The sequence below is a fragment of the Raphanus sativus genome, chromosome 4 (assembly GCF_000801105.2).
Source record: "Raphanus sativus cultivar WK10039 chromosome 4, ASM80110v3, whole genome shotgun sequence".
NCBI lineage: Eukaryota > Viridiplantae > Streptophyta > Magnoliopsida > Brassicales > Brassicaceae > Raphanus > Raphanus sativus.
Genome location: NC_079514.1, coordinates 17,591,701 through 17,615,811, shown reverse-complemented (window position 1 = coordinate 17,615,811; position 24,111 = coordinate 17,591,701). Strand labels below are relative to the sequence as shown.

General features: G+C 41.9%; 3 protein-coding genes across 10 annotated transcripts; 2 read left to right on the top strand and 1 right to left on the bottom strand.

The window, feature by feature from the left end:
* Positions 1-4,367: 4,367 nt before the first annotated feature.
* LOC108854324 (transcription factor MAMYB) lies at positions 4,368-5,408 on the bottom strand. The gene has a single exon (XM_018627852.2). It carries the CDS (start codon positions 5,376-5,378, stop codon positions 4,479-4,481), a length of 900 nt encoding a protein of 299 aa, XP_018483354.1. The 5' UTR covers positions 5,379-5,408; the 3' UTR covers positions 4,368-4,478.
* A 167-nt stretch (positions 5,409-5,575) lies between these two features.
* Positions 5,576-9,783, top strand: LOC108838395 (cyclin-dependent kinase F-4). 3 transcript variants are annotated; one of them, XM_057009606.1, is made up of 14 exons: positions 5,576-5,892; positions 6,165-6,357; positions 6,671-6,885; positions 7,007-7,156; positions 7,251-7,329; positions 7,415-7,483; positions 7,565-7,654; positions 7,746-7,884; positions 8,017-8,119; positions 8,221-8,273; positions 8,356-8,422; positions 8,506-8,614; positions 8,720-9,167; positions 9,260-9,783. In XM_057009606.1, the coding sequence occupies exons 4-14, from the start codon at positions 7,149-7,151 to the stop codon at positions 9,460-9,462; spliced, it is 1,368 nt and encodes a 455-aa protein (XP_056865586.1). In that variant the 5' UTR covers positions 5,576-5,892; positions 6,165-6,357; positions 6,671-6,885; positions 7,007-7,148; the 3' UTR covers positions 9,463-9,783. The 3 variants fall into 3 exon arrangements, with proteins under 3 accessions (XP_056865586.1, XP_056865585.1, XP_056865584.1); XM_057009605.1 differs by having other exon boundaries at positions 6,671-6,946; positions 7,017-7,156; XM_057009604.1 differs by having other exon boundaries at positions 6,671-7,156.
* A 595-nt stretch (positions 9,784-10,378) lies between these two features.
* On the top strand, positions 10,379-12,414 carry LOC108838930 (uncharacterized). 6 transcript variants are annotated; one of them, XM_057009611.1, is made up of 7 exons: positions 10,379-10,490; positions 10,613-10,622; positions 11,099-11,186; positions 11,270-11,671; positions 11,744-11,857; positions 11,943-12,015; positions 12,096-12,414. In XM_057009611.1, exons 1-7 carry the CDS (start codon positions 10,394-10,396, stop codon positions 12,131-12,133), a joined length of 822 nt encoding a protein of 273 aa, XP_056865591.1. In that variant the 5' UTR covers positions 10,379-10,393; the 3' UTR covers positions 12,134-12,414. The 6 variants fall into 6 exon arrangements, with proteins under 6 accessions (XP_056865591.1, XP_056865590.1, XP_056865589.1 ...); XM_057009610.1 differs by lacking the exon at positions 10,613-10,622 and having other exon boundaries at positions 10,379-10,572; XM_057009609.1 differs by lacking the exon at positions 10,613-10,622 and having other exon boundaries at positions 10,379-10,572; positions 11,090-11,186.
* Positions 12,415-24,111: the final 11,697 nt, after the last annotated feature.

The following is a 24,111-nucleotide window of genomic DNA, read 5'->3' as shown; positions in this document are numbered from 1 at the left end:
GGTTTATACCACCTAAGAACTGTATATTTAATTGTTCAACCACAGTGACAAAGAATTGTTGATGGTCTCTAAAGGTTTGTAGTTGAATTTTATTAGCATCTTTCATTTCGGCAAGATATGTGAATACAATTCCGGTTGTATTATATATTAAGAGATTTAAATAATTTTTAGCATTCATTTTATGAATTGTTTCGTTTAATTGTAACTGCATTTCTTGTTCAGAGACCCAAGTGTGTAATCTAGTTTTTCCTTCTTGGTGATTAACACAATCAAGATCCAACAAATCGTTATATTTTACTGGTTTTGGTTTAAATTGTTGATATTCTTCGAACTTTGCTGTTTCGGATCTAAAATATCGTTGTTTATTTTTATAACTGTCGTCAATTTTTATGATCAATAAGTTCTTGTTGTTTACTAGTTCCTTCTACAGGATTTAAAAAAAGAACAGATGGTTCTTCTTCTGATGAAGAGGATTGATCAATTATTATTTCATTTTGTTCAAGTTGTTGAGAGTTGTCTAGTAAAGTAATATTTTTTAGCATTTCTGTTAATTCTTCCATGTGTTCATCCATTTATCGTGATATGGTACACCCTTATTTTTTTTATCGTCTAACTCTTATTATATTTTTCGGTTGTCCCACGTTAAATCCTTTTATTCTTTTTCCGAAATATTTTTTATCGTCTAACTCTTATTATATTTGTCGGTTGTCTCTCGTTAAATCTTTGTTGTCCCTCAGTTGTCGCTCCGTAAGTGCGACAGATCATAGCGAATAGGAGTCCCATGATAAAATCATGACGAACAGTCATGCAGCACTCATGAACTGTTTCTACGAACTAATAATACTACGAAACACTCTCGATCTAAAAGACTTACACTAAGAGATTTGCTGGTTTGTGTTTCTGTAAAACGTTAATAATGAAATGAGAAGGAGACAAGTTTATAAAGAGGAGAAGACGAGCCACTTTCTGCAACTGAAACAGCACGTGTGCACGTTGGCGAAAATCTCGCGAGGATCTCGGAGTTAAAATGTTACGAAATGTACTCTGCAAGATCTGTTCTCGTTTAAACTTAAAGTCAAGAAAAGGAACAGCGAGTCATTTTTAACGAACTTCATATCGTCTAAAAAAATTGCGCTATTTAATTTTGTTTTCTCGTTAATTTTATTTTCTTGTTATCTTTCTTTATTGTTTAAATTATTGATACTTTGATGTTATTTGATAAGCAAAGTTTTAATACGTATTAAAATTCTAAAATTGTACACAGAATATGCTTAAACTTACTTTTTATTGATCTTGAATTGAGATACAAGATTTTGTTTACAAGATTGCGGGATATCGAAAACTTAAAACTTTAGAGAATTTTTTAAAGATTTTAGAGAGAGGGGAGAGCTTTTAGAGAGATAAGGAAATCGCTCGTGTCCCTCGACGTTGCATATGGCTTCGTATTTATAGCAGAAGTCTGCTTGCATAGTGCTTTGCATAGTGCTTGAAACGTGTTGCATTTCTGTGGTGCCGACACTAAGATGATAATACTTGAAACATGTCTCATTTTTGTGGTGCCGACAGTCTTGAACAGGCAATTGATGGAGATATTTTCTTTCATGCCTTTTGTAGATTGCTTTTGCAAGTAAGTTTTGTTGTGGGTCTCATCTTTGTCGGATGTGGATTTCCTGTTGATGGAGTCTTGCGTAGTCTTGTCGTCTGGCGCTTATACAGATTTTACTCTGTAAATTATTTTTTACTTCAACTTTGTATATTACTATGTTTGTATGTATTAGGTACAAAATAATTATACAGAGTAGAATCTGTATAAGCGCCAGACGACAAGACTACGCAAGACTCCATCAACAGGAAATCCACATCTGACAAAGATGAGACCCACAACAAGACTTACTTGCAAAAGCAATCTACAAAAGGCATGAAAGAAAATATCTCCATCAATCGCCTGTTCAAGACTGCCGACACCACAAAAATGAGACATGTTTCAAGCATTATCATCTCAGTGTCGACACCACAGAAATACAACACGTCTCAAGCACTATGCTAGCAGACTTCCGCTATAAATATGAAGCCATATGCAACGTCGAGGGACACGAGCGATTTCCTTATCTCTCTAAAAGCTCTCCCCTCTCTCTAAAATCTTTAAAAATTCTCTAAAGTTTTAAGTTTTCGATATCCCGCAATCTTGTAAACAAAATCTTGTATCTCAATTCAAGATCAATAAAAAGTAAGTTTAAGCATATTCTGTGTACAATTTTAGAATTTTAATACGTATTAAAACTTTGCTTATCAAATAACATCAAAGTAGCAATAATTTAAACAATAAAGAAAGATAACAAGAAAATAAAATTAACGAGAAAACAACAGGAAATTAAGATAATACTATGAAACACTCGATCTAAAAGACTTACGCTAAAGAATTTGCTGGTTTGTGTTTCTGTAAAACGTTAATAATGAAATGAGAAGGAGACAAGTTTATAAAGAGGAGAAGACGAGCCACTTTCCGCAACTGAAACAGCACGTGTGCATGTTGGCGAAAATCTCGCGAGGATCTCGGAGTTGAAATGTTACAAAATATACTCTGCAAGATCTGTTCTAGTTTAAACTTAACGTCAAGAAAAGGAACAGCAAGTTATTTTTAACGAACTTTATATCGTCTAAAATAAAATTGCATGCTATTTTTGATAATTAATTGGCAAAAACATTAAGGTTAAATTAGTTTAAATATTTTTATTGGTCCAGAGGACCTCGACCCAAAAGCCGAGCAAGCCGAGCCAGTCGGCAGCAGTGCACGTGGCAAGCTTTCTCCTTTCCTGAGCCGTTTAATTAAAGATATGTGTGATATCTTATATAAACAACTCGAGATTGGCTTTATTGTCCGGTGTGGGACTTTGTCTCATGGAGACACTTAGCCAATTTTGCAGTGTTTTGATAACACCAAGTTACCAACTTCAATTTCATTTCTCATTCAAATTTAATCTGTTTTTGACATATGAATATACTCGATCATAGTACTCATTGCAGGCTTTTCAATGAGCTAATACTCCAGTGGAGACAACCACCGATGTGGCCTGAAACTGTGTTCCAACACTAAGAACACCAATCGAAATACCCAAAACATATGAAAACAAAAATCATTCATAGATTTTGGATGAGCTATATCTTCAAAGTTTTTCCAAACCATCAATATGAAAACAAAAATCATTCATAGATTTTGGATGAGCTATATCTTCAAAGTTTTTTTAAGTTGATTGCTAAACCTAGACATGAGATATACTTCAAACGCGGGCAGAATAACAAAAAAAAGAACAAATCGACAATCGATCACGAAATCGAAATGGAGAAAATTACAAGAGAATTTTTGATTGCGCTCCCCGGAAAGAAATTTGCAGAGCAGCCTTTTTTCAACGTGTGGCGAGCACAGAGTGTGTTTAGGAAGGAGCTGATCTGTTTATTACCGGTTGGGCCAGTTAACCGTGCAATCCCTCCTTTTTAAAATAACAGGTGCTCGCGGGTTGTTAAAAAGTATGAAGCACGTGGGTGTATTCGGTGGGAAACCGAACTACCGTGACTATTTGGTAATGGAGATAGATCTCATGCCGTTTTGTCGTAATGCTCATCTGATCTAACGATACATGTTACTGTGCTCCCATTGTTCGGAATCGGAAGGAAATGTGTTATACAGAAAAAGAGAGCAAGATAAATCGACTGTGTAAAGATATTCAGACAGAATCCTTCTACTAATGTGTTAGTTACAAAATGAATTTTATCTCATACCTACCAAAATAAGATAGAAAACCACGAGCAGATGCAGGAATACTTTTTCCCCCTGAAGATCGAAGGTTACGTGACTGAGGATTCTGAGATCATACAACAGTGTCCTTGGAGGTCGTATAGTAGGTTCTTCAGGTGAACCGATCATTTCAGCCTAAGGATACATCTCTTCTGCCAATGATATATTCTACTAATACTATGAATAGACAATCATAAACTGAAAACAATTATGAACCTAAACCAGTTTCATGCCATGTTCACACCCCTTTATACTCTCACCAAGTCCATTATATTATGTCTTTTTGCAGTACATTCATAATGAAATTTGACCAGAAACCAGCAGATGTAAATGAGAGTTCAATAAACCAAGGAAAATAGCAATGTTTTGATGCAAAGCAATGTGGTTAGTTTAACATGATGGAACGAGAAAGATGCTCAAGACACTTTGACCAACTATCAATCATACAACTAGGGGATGAAATAGCATGCCTTCCCAATCTCAACATCAAGAACACGACTCACGACCTAACCTGTAGGTTCACTGTAGTTACTTCTCCCTATGTAACCTTAGTGATACGAACAGAACAAGAACATACTATAATGGAGAGATCACGAAGCCTCATAGAATTATTCAGAAAACATCTAGGTAACAACAAGTACAATGGAGAGTAAAAAGAGAGAGGATCTTGTGGCTTTATGTTTGGCTAATTGGCTCCAGACTTGGAGCTCCTAAACCCTTTCTTAAGCTCAGTAACTCTCTTCATACAAGCAGCCTTGGACTTCCCAGGAACTGCAGCTGCAACCTTCTCCCATCTCATAGCCGCTTCTTTGGGAAAAGCTTTAAGAGCATTGAGCAGTGCAATGTCTTCTCCATTACTCCAACTCTCGTCATCTCCTCCATTCTTCTCGGCGTCTTCTTCTTCTTCAGCCAATCTAGGATCCGAAGAAGCTTTCCTGTTCTTCAGAAACTGAGCGTAATCGTCACTCTCATACACTTTCTTCTCTCCGATCTCTTTCGCCTTCTTGATCACATTCTCTGTCTTATACTTCCCTCCAAACGCAGACGCAACCGCTTCCCACCGCCCAGGCTTCCCCGCCGGATGCTTCACAAGCTGCTTCTTCAGAACCTCGACCTCTTCTTCACTCCACTCCTTACTTTCCTTCACAGATCCATTTCGATCCACCACTTTACTCGTTGCCACAACCGGAGGTGGATTCTCCGGCGGTTTATCGTTCTTCGTCACTTTATTAGATCTCTTGCTCCTCCTCGATTCGCGTTCGTTATCCGTGGAGTGTTCGTCGTCGATCTGCTCCGGCTCCAGGATATGACCGTAACCGACGCGGATTTTGCCGCCGGTGAGAGAAGACGGCGCGAAAGGACCGACGAGGAAGGAGATCGCGAGCCACAAGAGGAGCGATTGGGCAGGCTCGGATTCAAAGTAGAAGAAGGAGAGTGATAGAGTGAGGAGAGAGATGACGACGGAGATTGAGATGGATATCTTGTTTGGGGTTTTAGGATCGTCGTCCTCTTCCGTCGTCTTGCGAGAAGAGGAAGGACGTGATTGGAGGACGAATCTTGGCTTGTCCTCGTCGTAAAACTCCATTGCTCTCCCGATTTGTGTTTCTGTGTAGTAGAAGTGAAATAAATCGACGGCACTGGAAATTAGTATTGGGCCTCTTTTTAGATTGGGCTTTCGTATACTGTAAAGCCCAAATAGTTGGAGGAAATGAGAATCTATGATGTTGAAGGGATACTCAGGTTTCGCGTGTAACGAACTTGGAAATTTGGAATGGAGAGCAAAGAATAGTAAAAGGATAAAGGTTTAGAGAAGAAGGTCATCAAATTTTCAAAATCATACGGTTCAAATTGGTCACCAGGTTAAATCAACGGTTTATATGTAGGGTCGAGATGAGCTAGCAATAATCTATTCCTTTGATCGGTGAGAGAGATTATAAAAGTAGGTTTCTTTTGGTTATTATCTATCACGAGAGAAGTCACAAAAATACGCGGTAGATATAGATAAAAAGCGCGGTGGAGTTTGGGAAGGAGGAGCTTTTTGGATAACGTCTTTTCCCCGTCGTTGTCGGTGACGGAGCTTATGCCTATTGGCCCTTAAGGTTAATCAAAGATCTTTGTGATTACGATTTTAGTTTGTCCTTTCTTCGTTCTCTAATGTTCCCTTTTGTTTCGAATTTAATGTTTTGATAGATTTTTAGGTCTACGATTATATGTGGGGATCATTGGTTGCAATTTGGGGGGGAGGGGTTTGTTATTGCGTTCCCTTATATATTATTAGGAGTCTATTGGAACTGGATTTCATTTCCCATCTTGATAAATACTTTGTATTTGTGCTTGTAATATTGATTGATTGTTACGTGTTCATTATCAGGTTACATTAAGCTAGTGGATTTGCTTCTTTTTGAGATATGGAACTAGATTACATCTCTTCTTCTGGCTGCTACCACTTTCCGGTTTTCTCACTGCAAGAAGCACTCGATTTACGGTTTCTTGCTCGTTCACACTTCCTTGTTGCCTCTTTCGGGAACTGCACTTAGTCAACTTCTGCACTTCTTGCGAGTCAGGTATATGGTTTTCATGAGTTTACTAAATTGTCTTACCCCTCAGTTTTTTTTTCCATTTTGTAAATTGAGAGTAACAGGTAAGAAAATAAGAGGTTTATAAACTGTTTTTAATGACTACTTTTTTTGAATATTACAGTAGTTTGGTAAAAAGAAAAATGGAAATTTAGAGAAAAAGGAAAAAACAAAAAAAAAAACTGCTATGAAGAATATAGGAAAATTCAAAAAGAGATAATATATGATAGAGTTAAAAGATGTCATATACTCCAAACTTATCTTATATCACTGCTGGATTTTCTTTTAATTGTTTGTGCAGGACTGATGTCTGCAAGTTATCATTCCTTCGCATAGGCCTAGAATCTCTCATCTAAACCCTGGTCCCTAGAGTCTAAAAAAAAAAATCCTGTTTCCATATCTGGTTCTCGTAGAGGAGCTGACTGAACAAGGATGTGTCAGTTTCTTTTCAAGTTTTTGACATGTCGTGGCTTTGATAGTATTCTCCTCTGAGTCTCCGAACCCCTTGAGTCAATTGTGGGCTTCTTACACTCATCAACATTCCTACTTTTTGGTTCATTGAGTCTTCCAGTTCTCAGTATGTTTTGTCTTCTTCTCTTGGTTTCTTTCTTTTCCCTTGATGGTCAACCAATTGAAGATTTTCATAGTAAATAACGGCCAGCCTACCCAGCGGGAGAATCTTCGAGTTCTAGTGCCATACTAAGAGTGGAGTTATAGAAATACTTCAGTTCTCTAGAGAGAAAAAACCAAAGAAGATACTTTACTTTACTGTAAAGGCGATGGAGAGGTAGGTTTGATTTCTAGCATGTTTTTTTCTCTTATATTTGGCTGCAGATCCCTTGATTTCCTGTTTACTTTTCGATGCTCTTATGTAACCGTAGGTATAATTTAATCAAAGAAGTTGGTGATGGAACGTTTGGGAATGTTTGGCGAGCTGTCAATAAACAGACGGGTGAAGTTGTAAGTTGATTTTTTCTCAAAGATATCTAAGGCTTCTATACTATTTGTACTTTCTTTTTATGGTACTGAAATTTTTATTGGACAGGTTGCGATCAAAAAGATGAAGAAAAAGTATTACTCTTGGGAAGAATGTATTAATCTGAGAGAAGTGAAGGTATTGTTTCTTCTTCACTGAGAATGTTCTCTCATTTCTCAGTCTTTCTTCTTGCTGATTCCTCTCTTTTTCTCATGTTAGTCGCTTAGCAGAATGAACCATCCAAACATTGTGAAGCTGAAGGGAGTCATCCGAGAAAATGATATTCTATACTTTGTGTTCGAGTACATGGTATGCTTCTGCTACTTTTTGTTTGATCCGTTTGCCATAGCTTTTTCATTCTCTGTTTCCCTAAACTTTCTCTCCGTTCTTACTCCATCAGGAGTGCAATCTTTACCAGCTTATGAAGGATCGCCCTAAGCTATTCGCAGAATCTGATATCCGAAATTGGTGCTTTCAAGTCTTTCAAGGCCTTTCTTACATGCATCAGCGTGGATACTTCCACCGAGATCTTAAGCCAGGTAATTGATAGCCTTGAGTTACCCAATATACACCACCACATGTGTGATGGTTCTGTCTTCTTAAATCAAAATTTCGACCGCAGTCGTAGTTCAATACTTCCTTAATGAAACATGTGTATTTTTCTGATGCAGAAAATCTATTAGTCTCTAAAGATGTTATTAAGATTGCTGATCTTGGCTTGGCTCGGGAGATTAACTCAAGTCCACCTTATACAGAGTATGTCTCTACACGCTGGTAAGATTCACTTCCCTGCTCTGTTGAAATGCTTTTCTAAGAAAATCAATATGTTTGTAGTTTCAATGATACATTAAAGCTAAAGTCTATGTTTCTAACAGGTACAGAGCACCTGAAGTACTGCTACGGTCATATGTATACACATCAAAAGTTGGTTAGTGGTTAATTGTTAAAGAAGTCTTTCCATATGGTATTGGTCCATTTATTAACAATGGGGTATTTTTTTTGTGTTTCAGATATGTGGGCAATGGGCGCTATTCTGGCTGAGCTGTTGTCTCTTCGCCCTCTTTTTCCTGGAGCTAGGTATTTGTCATTACAGTTTTCCTGAATGAACAATGTTGCTGATGTGATGTTAAGCTAACAAAAATCTCTTTTTATGTATGCAGTGAAGCAGATGAGATATACAAAATCTGCAGTGTGATAGGCAGCCCAACTGAACAGACATGGTTGGAGGGTCTTAATCTTGCTAGCGTAATCAATTACCAATTCCCTCGGGTAAACACTCGCTCAAATCTTCAATGTTTGTGGAGAAAAAAAAAACTTTTCACAGATTTTCTCATCTTTGGATTACTAGTAACGATTTGTTTGTTTATCTTGCAGCTTTCCGGTGTACCCCTTTCAAGCTTGATGCCGTATGCTAGTGCAGAAGCGGTTAACCTTGTCGAGCGCCTCTGCTCGTGGGATCCCAGCAATAGGCCGACGGCTGCAGAGGCTTTGCAGCATCCGTTCTTCCAGAGTTGCTACTATGTTCCACCATCTCTCCGTGCCAAACAATCTGCTGGACAGAGAGGGACTCTCGAGCATCAGCAGCAATACGTGAAGAGGTTGCCAGCGGCTTTGACCAATACTGCTAATAATAATAAGCCATATAACAGTTATGCTGCTGCAAAGGCGAATGCTCCTTCGTTTGGCGCTTGTCAGACCCAGCGGAAGCTGGAGATGCATAATAAGATTATTAACCATGACACAAGATGGAACAACAAAGCTGTCGGAAGTTATCATGTTAGAGATGCTAGGTATATACCACCGCCTGGAAGGAAGAGTCCTTGTAAGTAAAAAAAAATCACAAACTTTTGTTCTTTTGTTCTGCATAGTTTGGTTAGTCTACTGAAGGGAAATCAAATGATGCACATTTTGCAGCATCGATGAAGAATTGGGTCTTTCCTCGTGGGCCATCAGAGACTGCAAGTAAACAGGCAAATGGAGCGGTGGGGGAAGGAAGATGGAGTCAAAGTCAAAGTCAAAAGCCGGCAATGAAGGCAGGGTGGGTGGGAGAAAGTGGTGAAATGTTCCTCAGACCTATACAGCCTCCAAATCCCTACTCTAGGAGAATCGCTGGTTAAAACCTAAAGGGTGACTCGCTCTATAAGTTAATCTTCGGAGTCATCGTCATCTTTTTTATCATCATCGTCTACTACCCGAGAGAGTCCATGGTCGTCTACTACCAGCAGTGGTTTGCTTTTGTTTGATTTCCTTTTCAAAAAAAACTCTCTTGCTTGTGCAATGGAGCTACTTCAGCCTGTACAGGTTTTAATGTTTCTGTCATGGTTTGACTCTGTATATTTTTCTTTTTCTTTTCGCAATAATGCGTACGACGATGGACCAAACCCTGTTTTCATCAACTTGATGATATATTAAACAATGTTAGTGGTTTGCCATACAAACACCACCATCTTTTTCTGCAGTTTACAACGAAATATTCTCAGATTCGGAATCGGAGAGAATTTAACGACTTTGATTCAGATTCTTTAGAATATTTCATTCAGATTAATTAAGTTGGGAAATATTTAATAATTTGTAATATTGATGGTAATTAAGCCTTCTGTGAAGAATACTTCGTTAGGATGGTCTTTCACTGATCTATCTCTGTTGATGGTGGAGTTCCGACGTGACCCTTTCCGGAGGAGGTGGTGGGTTCCGGCTTGACGCGTGTCTTCGAATCGTGTGTCAATCGGACACGTGGTGGTTTGGGACGATTACCTCTTCGACGGTTTTCGTTCTATTGGACTGACGGCCCATGGAACTTCTGTAGTTATGGTCCGTTGTTTAGGTCTACCGTTTGTAGTTCGTGTTGGGCTTAGTCCCCTTATGGCTTTGGTCCTTAATAAAATTTTCAGAGGAAAAAAAAAAGTAATATTGATGGTAATTTTTTTTTATAATTTGTAATATTTCTAGTAAATTTTAGTACCTTTTTTGAAAATTAATTTTGCCTGGAATTTTTTAATTATTTTTAATGAAGGTTTTAATGCGAAAAAGGTTTTTTTTTTTTTGTTAATGAAACTTCCGACCGGTTTTGTTCGTCAGAACCATTTTCTAACCGTAAAATCGGTCAGAAACTTCGATACATCAAACCTAATCGTTCCTCCCCTCTGTGTGCTGCGCCGAATCAACCAGTTTCTTCACCCCGGCGTGCTCCGATCTTGCCGTCCGGTCTGTGTCGATCTCGCCGTCAGGTCTGCGTCGGCCTCTCTCTCTCTCCCCCGAAATTTTCAGCCGAAAACACGCAAGTATTATGCTTCTTGTTCGTTTTTTTTTATAGGTTTTGTGGGGGGGGGGATTTAGTTTCCAATATCTTTCACTCTCGTGTGTGTGATTTTTTATGCTTCTGGTGAATGACTTTGTTAGTTGCATTTAGATTTTGATTGTTATGTGGTTAATCTCTGCGTTTTTCATTTGCTTGGTTCTTTGGAAAACAAAATTTTATTTTTTTCTGGAAAAATTTGGAACTTTTTTCTGTAAAAATTTTAGAATTGTGTTTGTTACTACTGATTTTCATTATAACACCTGTTTGTTACTACTGATTTTGATCTATGTTTTCTGTATACACTTTACATTTGCTCAATTAACGTGAAACTTAACATGATACGTATTATCTGATCAATTGTTTTTACATAATAGTGTATATTTGTAGTTGTGGGAGGTTTGAGCTAAGAGCTTCAAAATATTGCTCTAAGTGTGCTGGATTTCTAGTTTGTGCAGCAAGGCTTCCAAGAAACTTAAGAATATGGACAGTGAGGGAGACATTGGGAAGGAATCTCTCCTTCTGATAACACAAGGAGCTGAAGCTGTAAGTGGTGTCTCTCTCTGTGTGAATCAATCAAGTCTTCTTCTTCTGTTTTAGTTGACATGATGATTAAGTCTTTGTTTCAGAGGGTGTTCGAGTCTACATTTGTGGGAAGAAGGTCCATCGTTAAAGAGCGATTCTCCAAGAAGTATAGACACCCGATTCTGGATGTGAAACTCACACTCAAACGATTGAATGCCGAGGCAAGGTGTATGACGAAAGCAAGAAAGCTCGGAGTTTGTACTCCAGTCCTCTATGCGGTGGATCCTCTGCTCCATTCCTTGACGCTCGAGTACATCCAAGGCGTCTCTGTCAAAGACGTTTTCCTAGAGTTTGGTGCCAATGGGATGATAGTCGAGGAGGAACAACGGTTGGATGATATAGCTGCTCAGATTGGTGAGGCCATCGCTAAGCTCCATGATGGTGGCTTGTCTCACGGTGACTTGACCACTTCAAACATGTTACTCAGAAGCGGTACAAATCAGCTGGTAAGTAAGCCAAAAGAGTTTCTTGATATGTTCACTCGTTTACTTACAAGTTCATGTCTTCTCTTCTCTCAGGTACTAATTGATTTCGGGTTGAGTTTCACGTCGAGCTTGCCGGAAGACAAAGCTGTTGATCTATATGTACTTGAAAGAGCCTTGCTCTCAATGCATTCTTCATGCGGAAACGTGGTAAAGGCTGTTTTCCAGATCATATAACTACTTACACTGCTCTTTTTGCTTGGTTCGGTTTGTTGTTGAGTTGTTTATTCTGTAGATGGATCGTATACTGACAGCATATAGGAAGTCCTCAAAGCAATGGTCAGCCACGTTTAACAAGCTCGCACAAGGTTCTACTTCCCTCTTTAAAAAAAAACCAATTCTGTTTTCAAATCTTACAAAAATGTCTTTGCTTTTGGGGTTTATGTAGTGAGGCAACGAGGAAGAAAGCGTACTATGATTGGATGAGCCAAAGATCTCCAGTAACTTGTGGCTATAAACAAAACTTGCTATTTGGTCCAATAGAGGGTAGGAAGATTGTGCCTTTGAATGTTTAGCACATGTGCACTGCCTCTGTTTTTAGTATTTTGATTACAATCCAAACAGGACTATCGTTGTTGTTTCGCAGTCAGTGTGTTAGAGAGTGAGAGTACAATCCAAACAGACTATCGTTGTTGTTTCGCAGTCAGTGTGTTAGAGAGTGAGAGCACATTGTTAAACTCATTATATGACGTAGCTACTTTTCTTTATTTGTGTTTGTTTAACTAGTGATAGTCCCTTGTTAACCTGGATCTTTTGGGGACTAAAAGGCTTGAACGTAAGAGCACTGTAACAATCTGATTATGTATATCTTTTTCTACCAGTTAGCTCTTTGTCTCGTACACTAACAAATTCCTTCTCTTACATACTTTCTACATAGTCCCCTCCCAAATGGTCGTTAAAAATCAAATCGGATCTTTAAAAAGATAGGCTTATGAGAACCATTATGCTAACAAAATGAATGACATTTAAACATAAAAGAAACTGAAAGTATAACCAATCTCCACACAGATGAAACATTGTAAGAACTTGCGTGCTTTAAACAGACTCCTAAATCCCGACTTTGTGACTGTAATTACAAACCCTCAGGATAATCACGACTTGGCTCTACTAATGAAAACCAAACACGGCCAGAACGAACAGAACAAGTACAGTACCTAGAACCAGAACCACACCAGTAATGCATAATAAACCTCTGAGGCTGCTGCAATTTCCACCAGAAATGAGAAAAGAAAAAGGAAAAAAGGATTATTGTGGTTTAAAGAGGGAGTTTGTTACAGTGGTGTAAGAAGCTCTTCATAGTTTGACTAACAGTGAGAGTATCACTCGACGACAGCTTGAGGAAATCATACTTGGAATCCTCCTCTACAAGCCTTTCAAGAAGAACAAGACTAGCTTTTAGATACTTCTCATAGAGGTCGTCCCAGCGCCTCCAGCCAAAAATAGTTTTGGTCAGCACCCAAATAGCGATTGCTACAGCTTCACTGGCTAAATTAGAATCTCCTTCTCCAGCTATTCTCAAAGAGTTAGTGAATATCCGGAGAATAAATCTCATCATCCCGTCGCTTGATGATGATGATAGCCTGGGGGAATGAGCCTCAAAGTCGCGTACAAGAGTTGTTAGAAGAACAAGACTGAGAAAATCCTAATCGTTACTTTATTGCCAAAAATGTGTTAAATCACAATTGTGAGGGGTAAAACTCACACCTAGATTTTAGATCAGGTTTTATGTTTAGAAAAGGTTAGGGAAAGATTATCGCGGGCTGAATCCCGTAAGAACTTGATGAATGAACTTCGATTTGTATTAATACAATAGAAATGAGATGGTTACAAAAGATGATCTTTGATGAATACAAAGATTACGAGAGAATTACAAGTAAGGATGTTTCAATGAATGTTGAGTAAAAATATGAGTAGGATCGGATCCTTTTCTTGGTCTTCGACCTTCTCCTTTTATAGCATTGGACTCCTTTAGGTTATCTGCAACTGATTTCCGAGATCCTCTCCGCTTGAGGTGGAACCCGCAACAGCTTCCCTTTGACCGGGTCCTGCGCTTCTTCTGGTTATGACATGAGCTTCCTCTTTGTCGTGACCTCCTTAATGATCACCTTAGCTCTCAGCCTTCGGCTTCAACTTAGCTCTTCTTAGGTACCGAATTTGTAATGGGCCAGTCGCGGCCTGTTTCCATCCTTTACCGTTCAGCAATCAGCTATCGGGCCATATTTGAGCCCAACAGTTGCCCCCAGCTCTCGAGATGAAGCTTCGTTATCCTCGGGAGCTAAACCTAGCCGCCCAAGCTAGATTCTCTTGTTGAGATCATGATTACCAGCTATCTCAACCACATTTATTTTCATCTGATCGAACGGCTGCGAATTTTCTTTGATTATATCGACGGTTTGGATTAATAAGAGTTTGAAATATAGTTTCCGATTTTCGAGACGTGACAAGATATAAAGCAGCTATCATTAACTGCCACTGTCCATATTCTCCACGCCTCCACTCGGTTTCCAAGGTAACTTCTCTTCCTCTCCTTTATTTTACTACGCTTTTTTTTTTTTTTTTTTTTACTTTCATCCTTCGATTCACCATTGATCCTCTGCGAATTTCTTAGAACCCTTAGTTCCTAAGAGATTAGCTTATTCCATCCTTTCCCTTTCCAATCCTTTCGATTCTCCTTACCTCTTTCTTTAATGGATCCTTCGAGAGAAGGTTCCGGTGAGACCGGAATCTCTGCCTCCGGGAAGCGCTTAATGAAGGTTAAGCAGGAGATCGGTGAGAAAATGAAAAGAGACAAGAAGGAAGTCAAGGACTCAATCGCGGGGAGGGTCTCCAAGCGGGTGAAGAAGAAGGAAGTTTCTGGCGGGAGCACCACTCTGAGCCCTCACTCGCCTTCCTTACTAAAGATTCAGGAGGTTGTTAACCTCATGGTTCAAGCTCATGGCCAAAAGGAGTTGGCCAAGGTTTGTTCCCCCGACGAAACTCCTAAAACCGCCCCGGAAGGTTGGTTTTGCATTCACGAGAAGTATATCTCTAAATCCCACCTCCGGTTTCCGCTTCCAGATCTTCTGTTAGATCTTCTTGATCATTATCATCTAGCCCTCTCTCAACTCTGTCCCTCGGTTATCCGAGTGATAAATGGTTTCATTACCAGAGCTAAGGAGGAAGGAGTCATCGTTGGTCTGACCGAACTGATGAGCCTTTACACGATCAAGGAGAGCTCTAGTAAGGATGGTGGCAGTGGCACCTACTATCTTCTTTGCCGTCCTAGGCTCGGACTTTTTAAATCCTCTGGTAGTGACGATGATTGGAGGAAAAAAAATATTTTTATGTCAAGATTGATCCCTCTACAGTCCCATTGGGTCGTGCTCTCTCGGTTGTTTGGTCCGATATATCTGGTTAGGATTTTTTTAGGAATGTATCTTGCTTGTTTATGATTATCATTATTTGCTGAACCCTTGATTTCATATGCAGATATCGAGGATCCTCCTAAGCTTACTGATAAGCTGTCTAGAGCTCTTTTTCGGAAATTGTATCAGAGTCCCAATACTTGGGCGTCTTTCACTGTTTCCCGTATTGGATCAGCTAGGTTCCCGGATCGATACAACGCCAGGTTCCTTGACCCGATCCCTGCTGAAGATTTAGAAGGTGATTTTTCGGATTTCGCTTATTATTTTTATTTCTGGATTTGCTTTCAGAGATAGCTAACAAGCTTTCCATTGTTTAGTCTCTGAAGGTCCTTTCGTGGTAGATCTTTCGACTGGAGCTAGTACTTCCGAAACTGAAAAGACTCAAGCTCCCAAGATGAGGCCTTCTTTCCGTTCCAGGAACAAACCTGCTGCAGCTGCCAGTGCTTCGCGAGGTAGCGATAAGACCCAAGGAGGAGCCTTTCTCAGCTCACTGAAGGAGGTCCTTGATGACGGGACCTCTGTCCCTGCTAAGGATGTTAACCCAGTTGAGCCCAGAGCTCAAGATGTTGTTCCCCGTCCTGAGGTTCCGACGGTTGAAGCTAACCCTCAGGCTGCTAGAGATCCTCTCGAGGTCGAACCTCCGAGAAACAAGAGGTCTCGGACTGATTTGGGAGATAGGCCCACCAGGTCTTCCTCCTCGTCTTCTCGGGGAGGGGCCGTGGGTTGGAACTTCTCCCATTCTAAGCCGGGATCGATATTGGATGATCCTTGGGGTTTGGCAACCATCATGAGGCATATGAAGACGGTGGGATGCTCCATGCCTTCAATCAATGGTCTGTCCAACAAGGAAGAGTACATTGAGATAGCTCACCACATGGGTCAAGTACGTAATCTCATTTTTTTTTTTTGGTTCGCTATTAATCCAATGTTTCATCTGAACATATATATTTTTTTGTTTTAGCTGGCCGGAGCCATTAACAGGGCTCAGCTGAGGTTTGAAGAGACCGTGCATGATGCTTCTAGCGCTAGAGACTTAGCTCAGGCCACTGAGTTGTTCAAGACTACCAAGATGGAGCTCGACCTGGCTCGTGCTCGAGTTTCTGAGCTTGAAGCTGAGGTCGGGAGGCTCGGTTTGAAGGCTGATACTCAACAAGGGAAGATCGAGAGTCAGGCCATCGACATTCGGGTGAAGAATAGGAAGATCAATGAGTTAGATGCTGCTCGCAGGATAGCTGAGCACCAGGTCCAAGAGTTGATCGCTTCGTCTCGGGTTAGTCAACAGAACAAAGAGGCTGAAGTTAAGCTAGCTGTCAGGAAAGGTAAGAAGGAGGTGGCCGAAGCCTACAACAAGATCCTGATCTCTGTGAAGGAGAAGTTTGTCAAGAAAAAGGAAGAGACTGATGCTCTGATTTACGCTCAGGAGCTTCAGGCAAACACCGAGCTTCTGAAAGAGTTATTATCTAAGGAGATTGAGAATGCTGAGGATGAGTATCATCGTTTGATGGTTTTGATCCCGGATGCTGGTGCTGCGTACGAGAAGGCTCAAGTTTCTGATTTCTCAATCAGCAAGCTCCCCATTCCCCAATTCTCCGAGAGCTCAGGTACTTTCGAGATTAATATGTTTAATCCGACGTTTTCTGGAGAATATGGTTCTAACTTGGGTTCGGTCTCTCCTGACTTAGTCCCCGTTGAGGCGACCCGGGAGGTGATGACCAAGATGTTGAAGAAGGGGTTCCTGCCCAGGAGGATGATCCTATCGAGGAGGATAAGGATGGTGAAGCTGATCCTGGATCCAAGGAAGGTTAAGAGCCGATGCTCTCTATGTTTTTAAAACTTCTGCCCAATGGGCTTCTTTATCTTTTGCTTTCAAGACTTATAGCCTGAGGAGGCTTTTAAACCTTTATCTGTTGCATTCTGAATCTTTGGTTAGCCTGGGGAGGCTTTTAAACCCTTGTTTAATTTCAAACTTGGTTTTCTTGTTTCGTTTTTAGTTTTTGACTTTAGTCGTGAAATATGACAGCTTAATCATAATCGATCCTTACAATAAGTCTGGAAGACTTTGGTCGTTTTTTTTGTTCCTTAAGAGGATTTCTTGAAGTATCGGGATTAGCTTAGGGTTTTTAGGAACCTAAGTTTAATCTGGACACCTTAGGTGGGGGTTCTTGGGAACCTGAACTTGTTTGTGGGATTTCAAGACCCGTTGAGACTTGCTTAGGATTTTAAGACCTTTGTGATTTGATGAGGATTTTAAGACCTTGGAGAATTGACAAGGATTTTAAGACCTTGGAGGTTTGGTAAGGATTTTAAGACCTTAGGTCCAGGTTCGTCGAGACCTGATATTGTCTGAAGGATTTTAAGACCTTAGGTTCAGGTTCGTCGAGACCTGACATTGCTTTGAAGGATTTTAAGACCTTGGAGAATTGACAAGGATTTTAAGACCTTGGAGATTTGGTAAGGATTTTAAGACCTTAGGTCCAGGTTCGTCGAGACCTGATATTGTCTGAAGGATTTTAAAACCTTAGGTTCAGGTTCGTCGAGACCTGACATTGCTTTGAAGGATTTTAAGACCTTTAGGATTGTTAAGGATTTTGAGACCTTAGGTTCAGGTTTGCAGGGACCTGTTTTGTTAAAGAATTGAGATTTCGAAACTGATTTCTTTATTGATAGTTGGATACATGGTATCATAGTAATCATACACTTGCTGTATTATAACGATCATACGTTTGCTGCGTGGGCTATGTGACTTTATTCAGACATATGCCCCCTTTGATTGTAGTGAATGAAGTGTTGAAATGAGGTTGGGGCTGCACTCATGACGGAGTTGCCTACGTACTCAGTCAAGGGATCAAGCCTAACGTAGTTCAGGAATTTTAGGTACCTAATGATAATATCTCTTAAGATTCGTGGCGTTCCACGATCTGATTTCAGGTACCCCGGTTCGCACCTTTCGGAGCTTGTAAACGCCAGGTCGTACTACATGGATGATCTGATAAGGACCTTCCCAGTTAGTTCCTAACTTCCCAGCATTTGGCTCTTTGGTTCCTTCGAAAACTTTCCTAAGTACTAGGTCACCCACAGCAAACTGCCGGAGCCTGACTTTGGAATTGTACTGTCGTGCCATTGCTTGCTGATAGTTCTGAATGCGAATCAAAGCTCGGTCCCGTCTTTCCTCGATTAGATCGAGGCTGTCAGTTAGGAGCTGATCATTAGCTGCGGGATTGGATGTACAGAGTTCCCGGTGGAGGCTACCAGCAATGGTTTCAGCTGGAACGACGGCTTCCATCCCATATGCTAAGGAGAAAGGAGTTTCTTCTGTAGCTTTTCGTGGGGTGGTTCGACATGCCCAAAGTACTTCAAGTAACTTCTCTGACCAGAGTTCCTTCTGGGTTCCGAGGCGTTTCTTGAGGTTTGCTAATACTGATTTATTAGCAGCCTCCGCCTGTCCGTTACCTTGAGGTCGGCGAGGTGATGAGAAGGTCAGGCGGATATTCCAATTGTCACAAAATATTTTGAAATCGTGGGATATGAATTGTCCTCCATTATCGGTTACGATTTCGTACGGGACGCCGTGTCTACATATGATATCTTTCCATACAAATTGCTCGACCTCGAACCTGGTTACCTGCTGGAAAGCTTCGGCCTCTATCCATTTCGAGAAGTAGTCCGTTAAGACTAAGAGGAAGCGTAGCTTCTTCTTTCCACTTCATGATGGTACTAGTGGCCCCACGATATCCATGGACCATCTCATAAATGGGTAAGGGGCGGATATGTTAGACAGCTTCTCCGCAGGTTGGTGTATAATCGGTGCATGCCTCTGGCATTTGTCGCATGAAGAGGAATAGGCCTCACAATCTGCAATAATGGTAGGCCAGAAATATCCTTGTCTTTTGATTCTGATGGCTAAAGCTCTTCCTCCAGAGTGGTTCCCGCAGGAGCCGTCGTGCATTTCCTTCATGAGTCTCATAGCAACGAGGCCATGGACGCATTTTAGGTAAGGTCCGGAAATGCTTCGTTTGAGGAGGACAGATTCAGTTACGCAATATCTCGCGCTTAATGCTTTGAGCTTTCGAGCCTCCCATTTATTGGGTGGAGTCTTTCCCTCCAGGATGTATTGCGTGATTGGAATTCTCCAATCCTCTCTTCCTACAACTTTGTTATGAAGAGACGAGGGAGGTTCCTGTTCGGGACCTGGTGTCGTGGTGCCCCCGGAGGTATTGGTAGGATTGGGCTCCAGGGAGTCTGAATTCCGAGGAATACCTCCAGATGAATTTTGGAGAGCTGTACGGCTTCTGGTTTTAACTCTGCAGATGACTGGGTCTGAGTCGGTCCCCCCGGGGGTATTCTCGAGATCAGGCTCTAAGGAGTCTGAATTTCGAGGAATATCTTCCGTGACTTGGATTATGTTCCCGGAGGTATGCTTTTTTGCGCTGCATATTCTGGTTTTTGGAAACCAAAATGTTGTGAAAACCTGGGTAGCTACCGCTTCAGGGCAGGTACCTTCGGGTTGCGCTTTTAGTTTGCTCTCTTTTTCAGCTTTAGTAGCTATGTCGATGCTTGGTTTCTCGATTCCTTCTACGGGTATGATTCGTTTTACGAGGGGGTCTGATGTGGAAGCTAAAGCAGCCAATGCATCTGCTGAGGAGTTCTCACCTCGTGGGATTCTCGTTAGCTCGAATTTGTCGAACTGCCTAGTGAGGTTCTGGACGACTTCGAGATATGCCCCCATTCTTTCGTCCCTCGTTTCATATTCTCCGTGAAACTGGCTAGCTACTAGCTGTGAATCACTATAAGCGTTTAGCTCTCGGATTCCGAGGCTTAGGGCGAGCTTCAACCCTGCGATTAGTGCTTCATATTCAGCTTCGTTGTTTGAGGCGCTGAATCCGAGCCTATATGACTGCTCGATGGTTTCTCCTGCTGAAGAAGTTAGCCTTAGACCGATACCGGAGCCCTGTTTTGATGAGGCTCCGTCGACGTATAGGCTCCACTTCGGAGATTCCATTTCGGAGTCTAACTGCTCGGATGTCAATTCGATGATAAAGTCAGCGAGGACCTGAGCTTTCGCTGCTGCTCGAGGTCTATACTCAATATCATATTCGCTGAGTTCTATGGCCCATTTAGCCAATCGCCCTGACTGGCTGGGGCTGTGCAAGATCATTCGTAATGGTTGTGAGGTCATTACAACGATCGAATGCGATTGGAAGTAAGGTCGCAATTTTCTGGCAGCTGTTACGACTGCTAGAGCTAGTTTTTCCATCGCAGGGTACCTGGTTTCGGCATCTATCAAACTTTTACTGGTGTAATAGACAGGTCTTTGTTCGTTTTGTTCCTCTCGTACTAGAACGCCGCTGACTGCAGCAGTTGATACAGCGAGATATAGGTACAATGGCTCTCCTACTACTGGTTTAGATAGGATCGGAGGTTCGGAGAGGTAAGCTTTCAATTGCTTGAAGGCTTCCTCACATTTCTCGTCCCATAAGAACTTCTTATTATTTCTTAGAAGCTTGTAAAATGGGAGACATTTATCGGTAGACTTGGATATGAATCGATTCAACGCCGCGATTCGTCCAGTCAGTCTCTGCACCTCCCTGGTCGTCTTAGGTGACGGCATTTCTAGGAAGGTTGCTATCTGCTGCGGGTTGGCTTCAATGCCTCTTTCGGTTACGAGATAGCCTAGGAACTCGCCTGAGGGTACCCCGAAAGTACATTTAGTGGGATTGAGCTTCATATCGTACTTGTTCAGGATATCGAAGCATTCCCTTAAATGGGAGATATGATCTTCCCCAGCTGAGGATTTGACTAGCATGTCGTCGATATAGACCTCCATGGTTTTTCCAAGTTGTCCAGCAAACATCTTATTTACTAGCCTTTGATAGGTAGCTCCTGCGTTCTTTAATCCGAATGGCATAACCTTATAACAATAGGTTCCTCGTTCGGTTATGAATGCAGTTTTCTCCTGGTCCTCAGGATCCATCATGATTTGGTTATATCCTGAGAAGGCATCCATGAAGGATAGGAGTCGATGGCCAGCTGTTGCTTCAACTAGGCGGTCGATGTGAGGTAACGGGAAGCTGTCTTTAGGGCAAGCTTTGTTTAGGTCTGTGAAATCTACACAGATTCTCCACTTCCCGTTTTTCTTCTTTACCACTACTGGGTTAGCTAACCAGTCGGGGTAATGTACCTCTCGAATGGACCCAGCTTTCGTAAGTCGGTCAACTTCGTCGTTAACAGCTTGAGCCTTTTCGAGACCTAGCTTACGACGCTTCTGTTTGATCGGTTTGAAAGTAGGGTCAACTTTTAGCTTATGGGTGGTGACGTTCGGATCTATTCCTTTCATGTCGTTGGTGGACCATGCAAAGGTTTTGACATTGCTTTTCAAAAAATCGATGAGCTCCTTTTTTGTCTCAAGAGGTAGCTCGGACCCGATGCTCACCTGTCTTTCAGGATTTGAGTCGTCGATGCAAACTTTTTCGGTTAGGTTCCTGGGGGGACCTCGAATATTTTGTTGCATTTCGCGACCTTCCTGGATCTGTAATTGCTATTGGGGGGATTTTTTGAGGATTTCGAATCCTCCCAAATAGCAGATCCTGGATATCTTCTGGCTACCGTGTATGGTAGCTATCCCTTCGGGTGTTGGAAATTTTACGCACTGATGGTACGTTGAGGCTACTGCCTTCATTTTGTGGATCCAAGGTCTTCCCAAAATCGCGTGGAACGGGGAAGGTCTATCGATGACTACTAAGTTGGTCATTTTCATTATTCCGCCAGCTATGACTGGGAGCTTGATTGTTCCCAATGAGGTAGCTGTTTCTCCGGAGAAGCCTACGAGATTAGCTTTTTGGCCAATAATTTCGTAGTCGTCTTTTTCCATCCCTTTTAGGGTGTTATAGAAAATGAGGTCGACAGAGCTTCCTGTGTCTATCATGAGCTTAGGAACCTCGTATCCTGCGATGTTCAGGGTGACGATCAACGCATCATCGTGAGGTCTGTCAAGGTTTGAGGTCTCGCTCTCCCAGAAAGAAATCTTAGTGTTGGATTCAGGATTAGGAGGCTTAGGTCCAGTGTTAGACACAGCCTTCCGCACGTGATTCTTAATGGAATTGACGGAGTCTTGACATATGTCTGATCCTCCAAGGATACAGTCCACCCTCGAGTCGGGGTTCGATTGATGGGAGGGTTTGCTCAAGAGAGCTTCGACTTGTAAACTTTTTCCTTGGGGGAATTTCCCAAGAATCATGTCGACTCTTTTTTTGGGACCTGGAGGTGGCGAATCGGTTTCCTTCTCAGGTGACCTCTCGCGTTTCGGGGAAATGTCCCTGGAACCTCTTTTCTGATAAGGTGGCGGCTTTTTAAGGTCCACGCCCTTTATTTCTCCGGCTGCGAATTTAGCTGCCAGCTGGCGTTGGAGGTCCCAACACTCTTCGGTTGAGTGTCCTTCGCGATCGTGATAAGAGCAATGTTTGCCTTTATCGAAGCCTTTTGACCAGGGAGTTTTGTTTGCTGCTGCAACAGGTTTCTCTTCCTTGTCTTCCTCGATTGCGTAGGAATGTTCTCCCTGAGTTTGATTATTTCGAGGGTTACCCTTTTTATGAGGTCCCTTAGTCTCGGAGGAGTCACCTTTCGAATGATTCTGTGGTTTCTTGTGGAGTTTATCCAGTGCAGCTGTCTCCTCCTCCAAAGTAATATATTTGGTGGCTCTATGAAGAGCGTCATCGATAGTTGGGGGAGCGTTGAGTGTTAACTCTGACCAGAATTTCGATCTATAGAACAGACCTCTCCTAAGGGCCTCGATGGCGACTAGGTCGTTAGGATTCGAGAGCTTAGTTCTTATTGCCCTGAATTTCTCAATGTAGACTCGTAATGAATCTCCCATTCCTTGACTGACCTTCCAAAGGTCGGCCTCGGAGGCTTGCTTCCGGATATGGGTTGAGTATTGCTTCATAAAGGCGTTGGTTAATTGATCAAAGTTGTCTATCGAGGCTGGCTCGAGGCCGGAGAACCACTCAAGGGCTGTTCCGACCAAATTTTCGGCGAATGTTCTACAGTAACCTGCTTCACATTCTTCCTGAGTGAAATGGGCTTTAACAATTGCCAATCGGAAAGCTCTCAAATAGGCCTTCGGGTCGGAGGTCCCATCATACTCAGGAATTCTGATTTTTCGGGTATCTCTTATGTGAGAGCTGGCAATTCTGTCCGTGAATGGAGTTCCACGGGTTTCTTCGATTAAGCTATCGATTTCGGGAGCTGAACTCGTAGCTTTATGGACTTGAGCTCCCAATTTCTGGAGAGCCGCGTGAGTTCTCTCCATATATCTACGGATAGCTTCAGGTCCTTCAAACGGAAGGATATTTGGATCGTTCGCAGGTACCCGATGAGTAGGTTCCTGACGGAATCGAGTTGGCTCATCTTCCCATGCGGTTAGTGGGCTAAGTCGCTCGACATTTCTTGGGTTATCGGAGTTTATCCTTTGATAACCGTCCTCATTCGGGACCGAGCTTCTAGTTTGATAAACCGAAGCTGACGCTCTGCCTCCAGATGGGAAGGATACTCCTGCTCCGGACCTAGGATCAGGTGGCGGAGGAGGTAAACGATTACTTCTGTCAGTGACCTGACCGGTGTGGAGCTGGTTGTCGCTACGTTACTTCCCATAGCACTGGCATTAGGTGGATTGAACACGGGAACTGTTCCAGTATGAGGTGTCTGGAAAGCAGATCCGCGTCCTTCAGGGGCAGTGCTTCAGGGGAAAAGTTTAAACGTGCTCGGGGAAAAGAGGGATCGGTTAATCGATCATGGAAGATGACCCCCGGAGCTTGACGTTGCGGTGGTTGGGTTGTTGCGTTTAGAGATCTAGTTATCTCTTCGAATCGTTGTTGACGTACAGCCAGCTGATGCATCGTGCGCTCACTTTCCTGAGCTCGGTCTACTAATTGTATCATCATTTGGCGGATCTCAGAGAGCTGAGCCTCCGTTTGATTCGGAATGGCTTGCTGCTGAGGATTCTCG

What these genes read in the sequence shown, in the direction of transcription:
- LOC108854324 (XM_018627852.2), bottom strand. Translation starts at nt 5,378, where the DNA reads ATGGAGTTTTACGACGAGGACAAGCCAAGATTCGTCCTCCAATCACGT.
- LOC108838395 (XM_057009606.1), top strand. An exon ending in ACTTTGTGTTCGAGTACATG is followed by an intron (nt 7,655 to 7,745) that starts GTATGCTTCTGC and finishes TTACTCCATCAG; the next exon opens with GAGTGCAATCTTTACCAGCT. An exon ending in CCACCGAGATCTTAAGCCAG is followed by an intron (nt 7,885 to 8,016) that starts GTAATTGATAGC and finishes TTTCTGATGCAG; the next exon opens with AAAATCTATTAGTCTCTAAA.
- LOC108838930 (XM_057009607.1), top strand. Translation starts at nt 10,394, where the DNA reads ATGAAACTTCCGACCGGTTTTGTTCGTCAGAACCATTTTCTAACCGTA. An exon ending in ATTCTTCATGCGGAAACGTG is followed by an intron (nt 11,858 to 11,942) that starts GTAAAGGCTGTT and finishes TTTATTCTGTAG; the next exon opens with ATGGATCGTATACTGACAGC. An exon ending in GTTTAACAAGCTCGCACAAG is followed by an intron (nt 12,016 to 12,095) that starts GTTCTACTTCCC and finishes GGGTTTATGTAG; the next exon opens with TGAGGCAACGAGGAAGAAAG.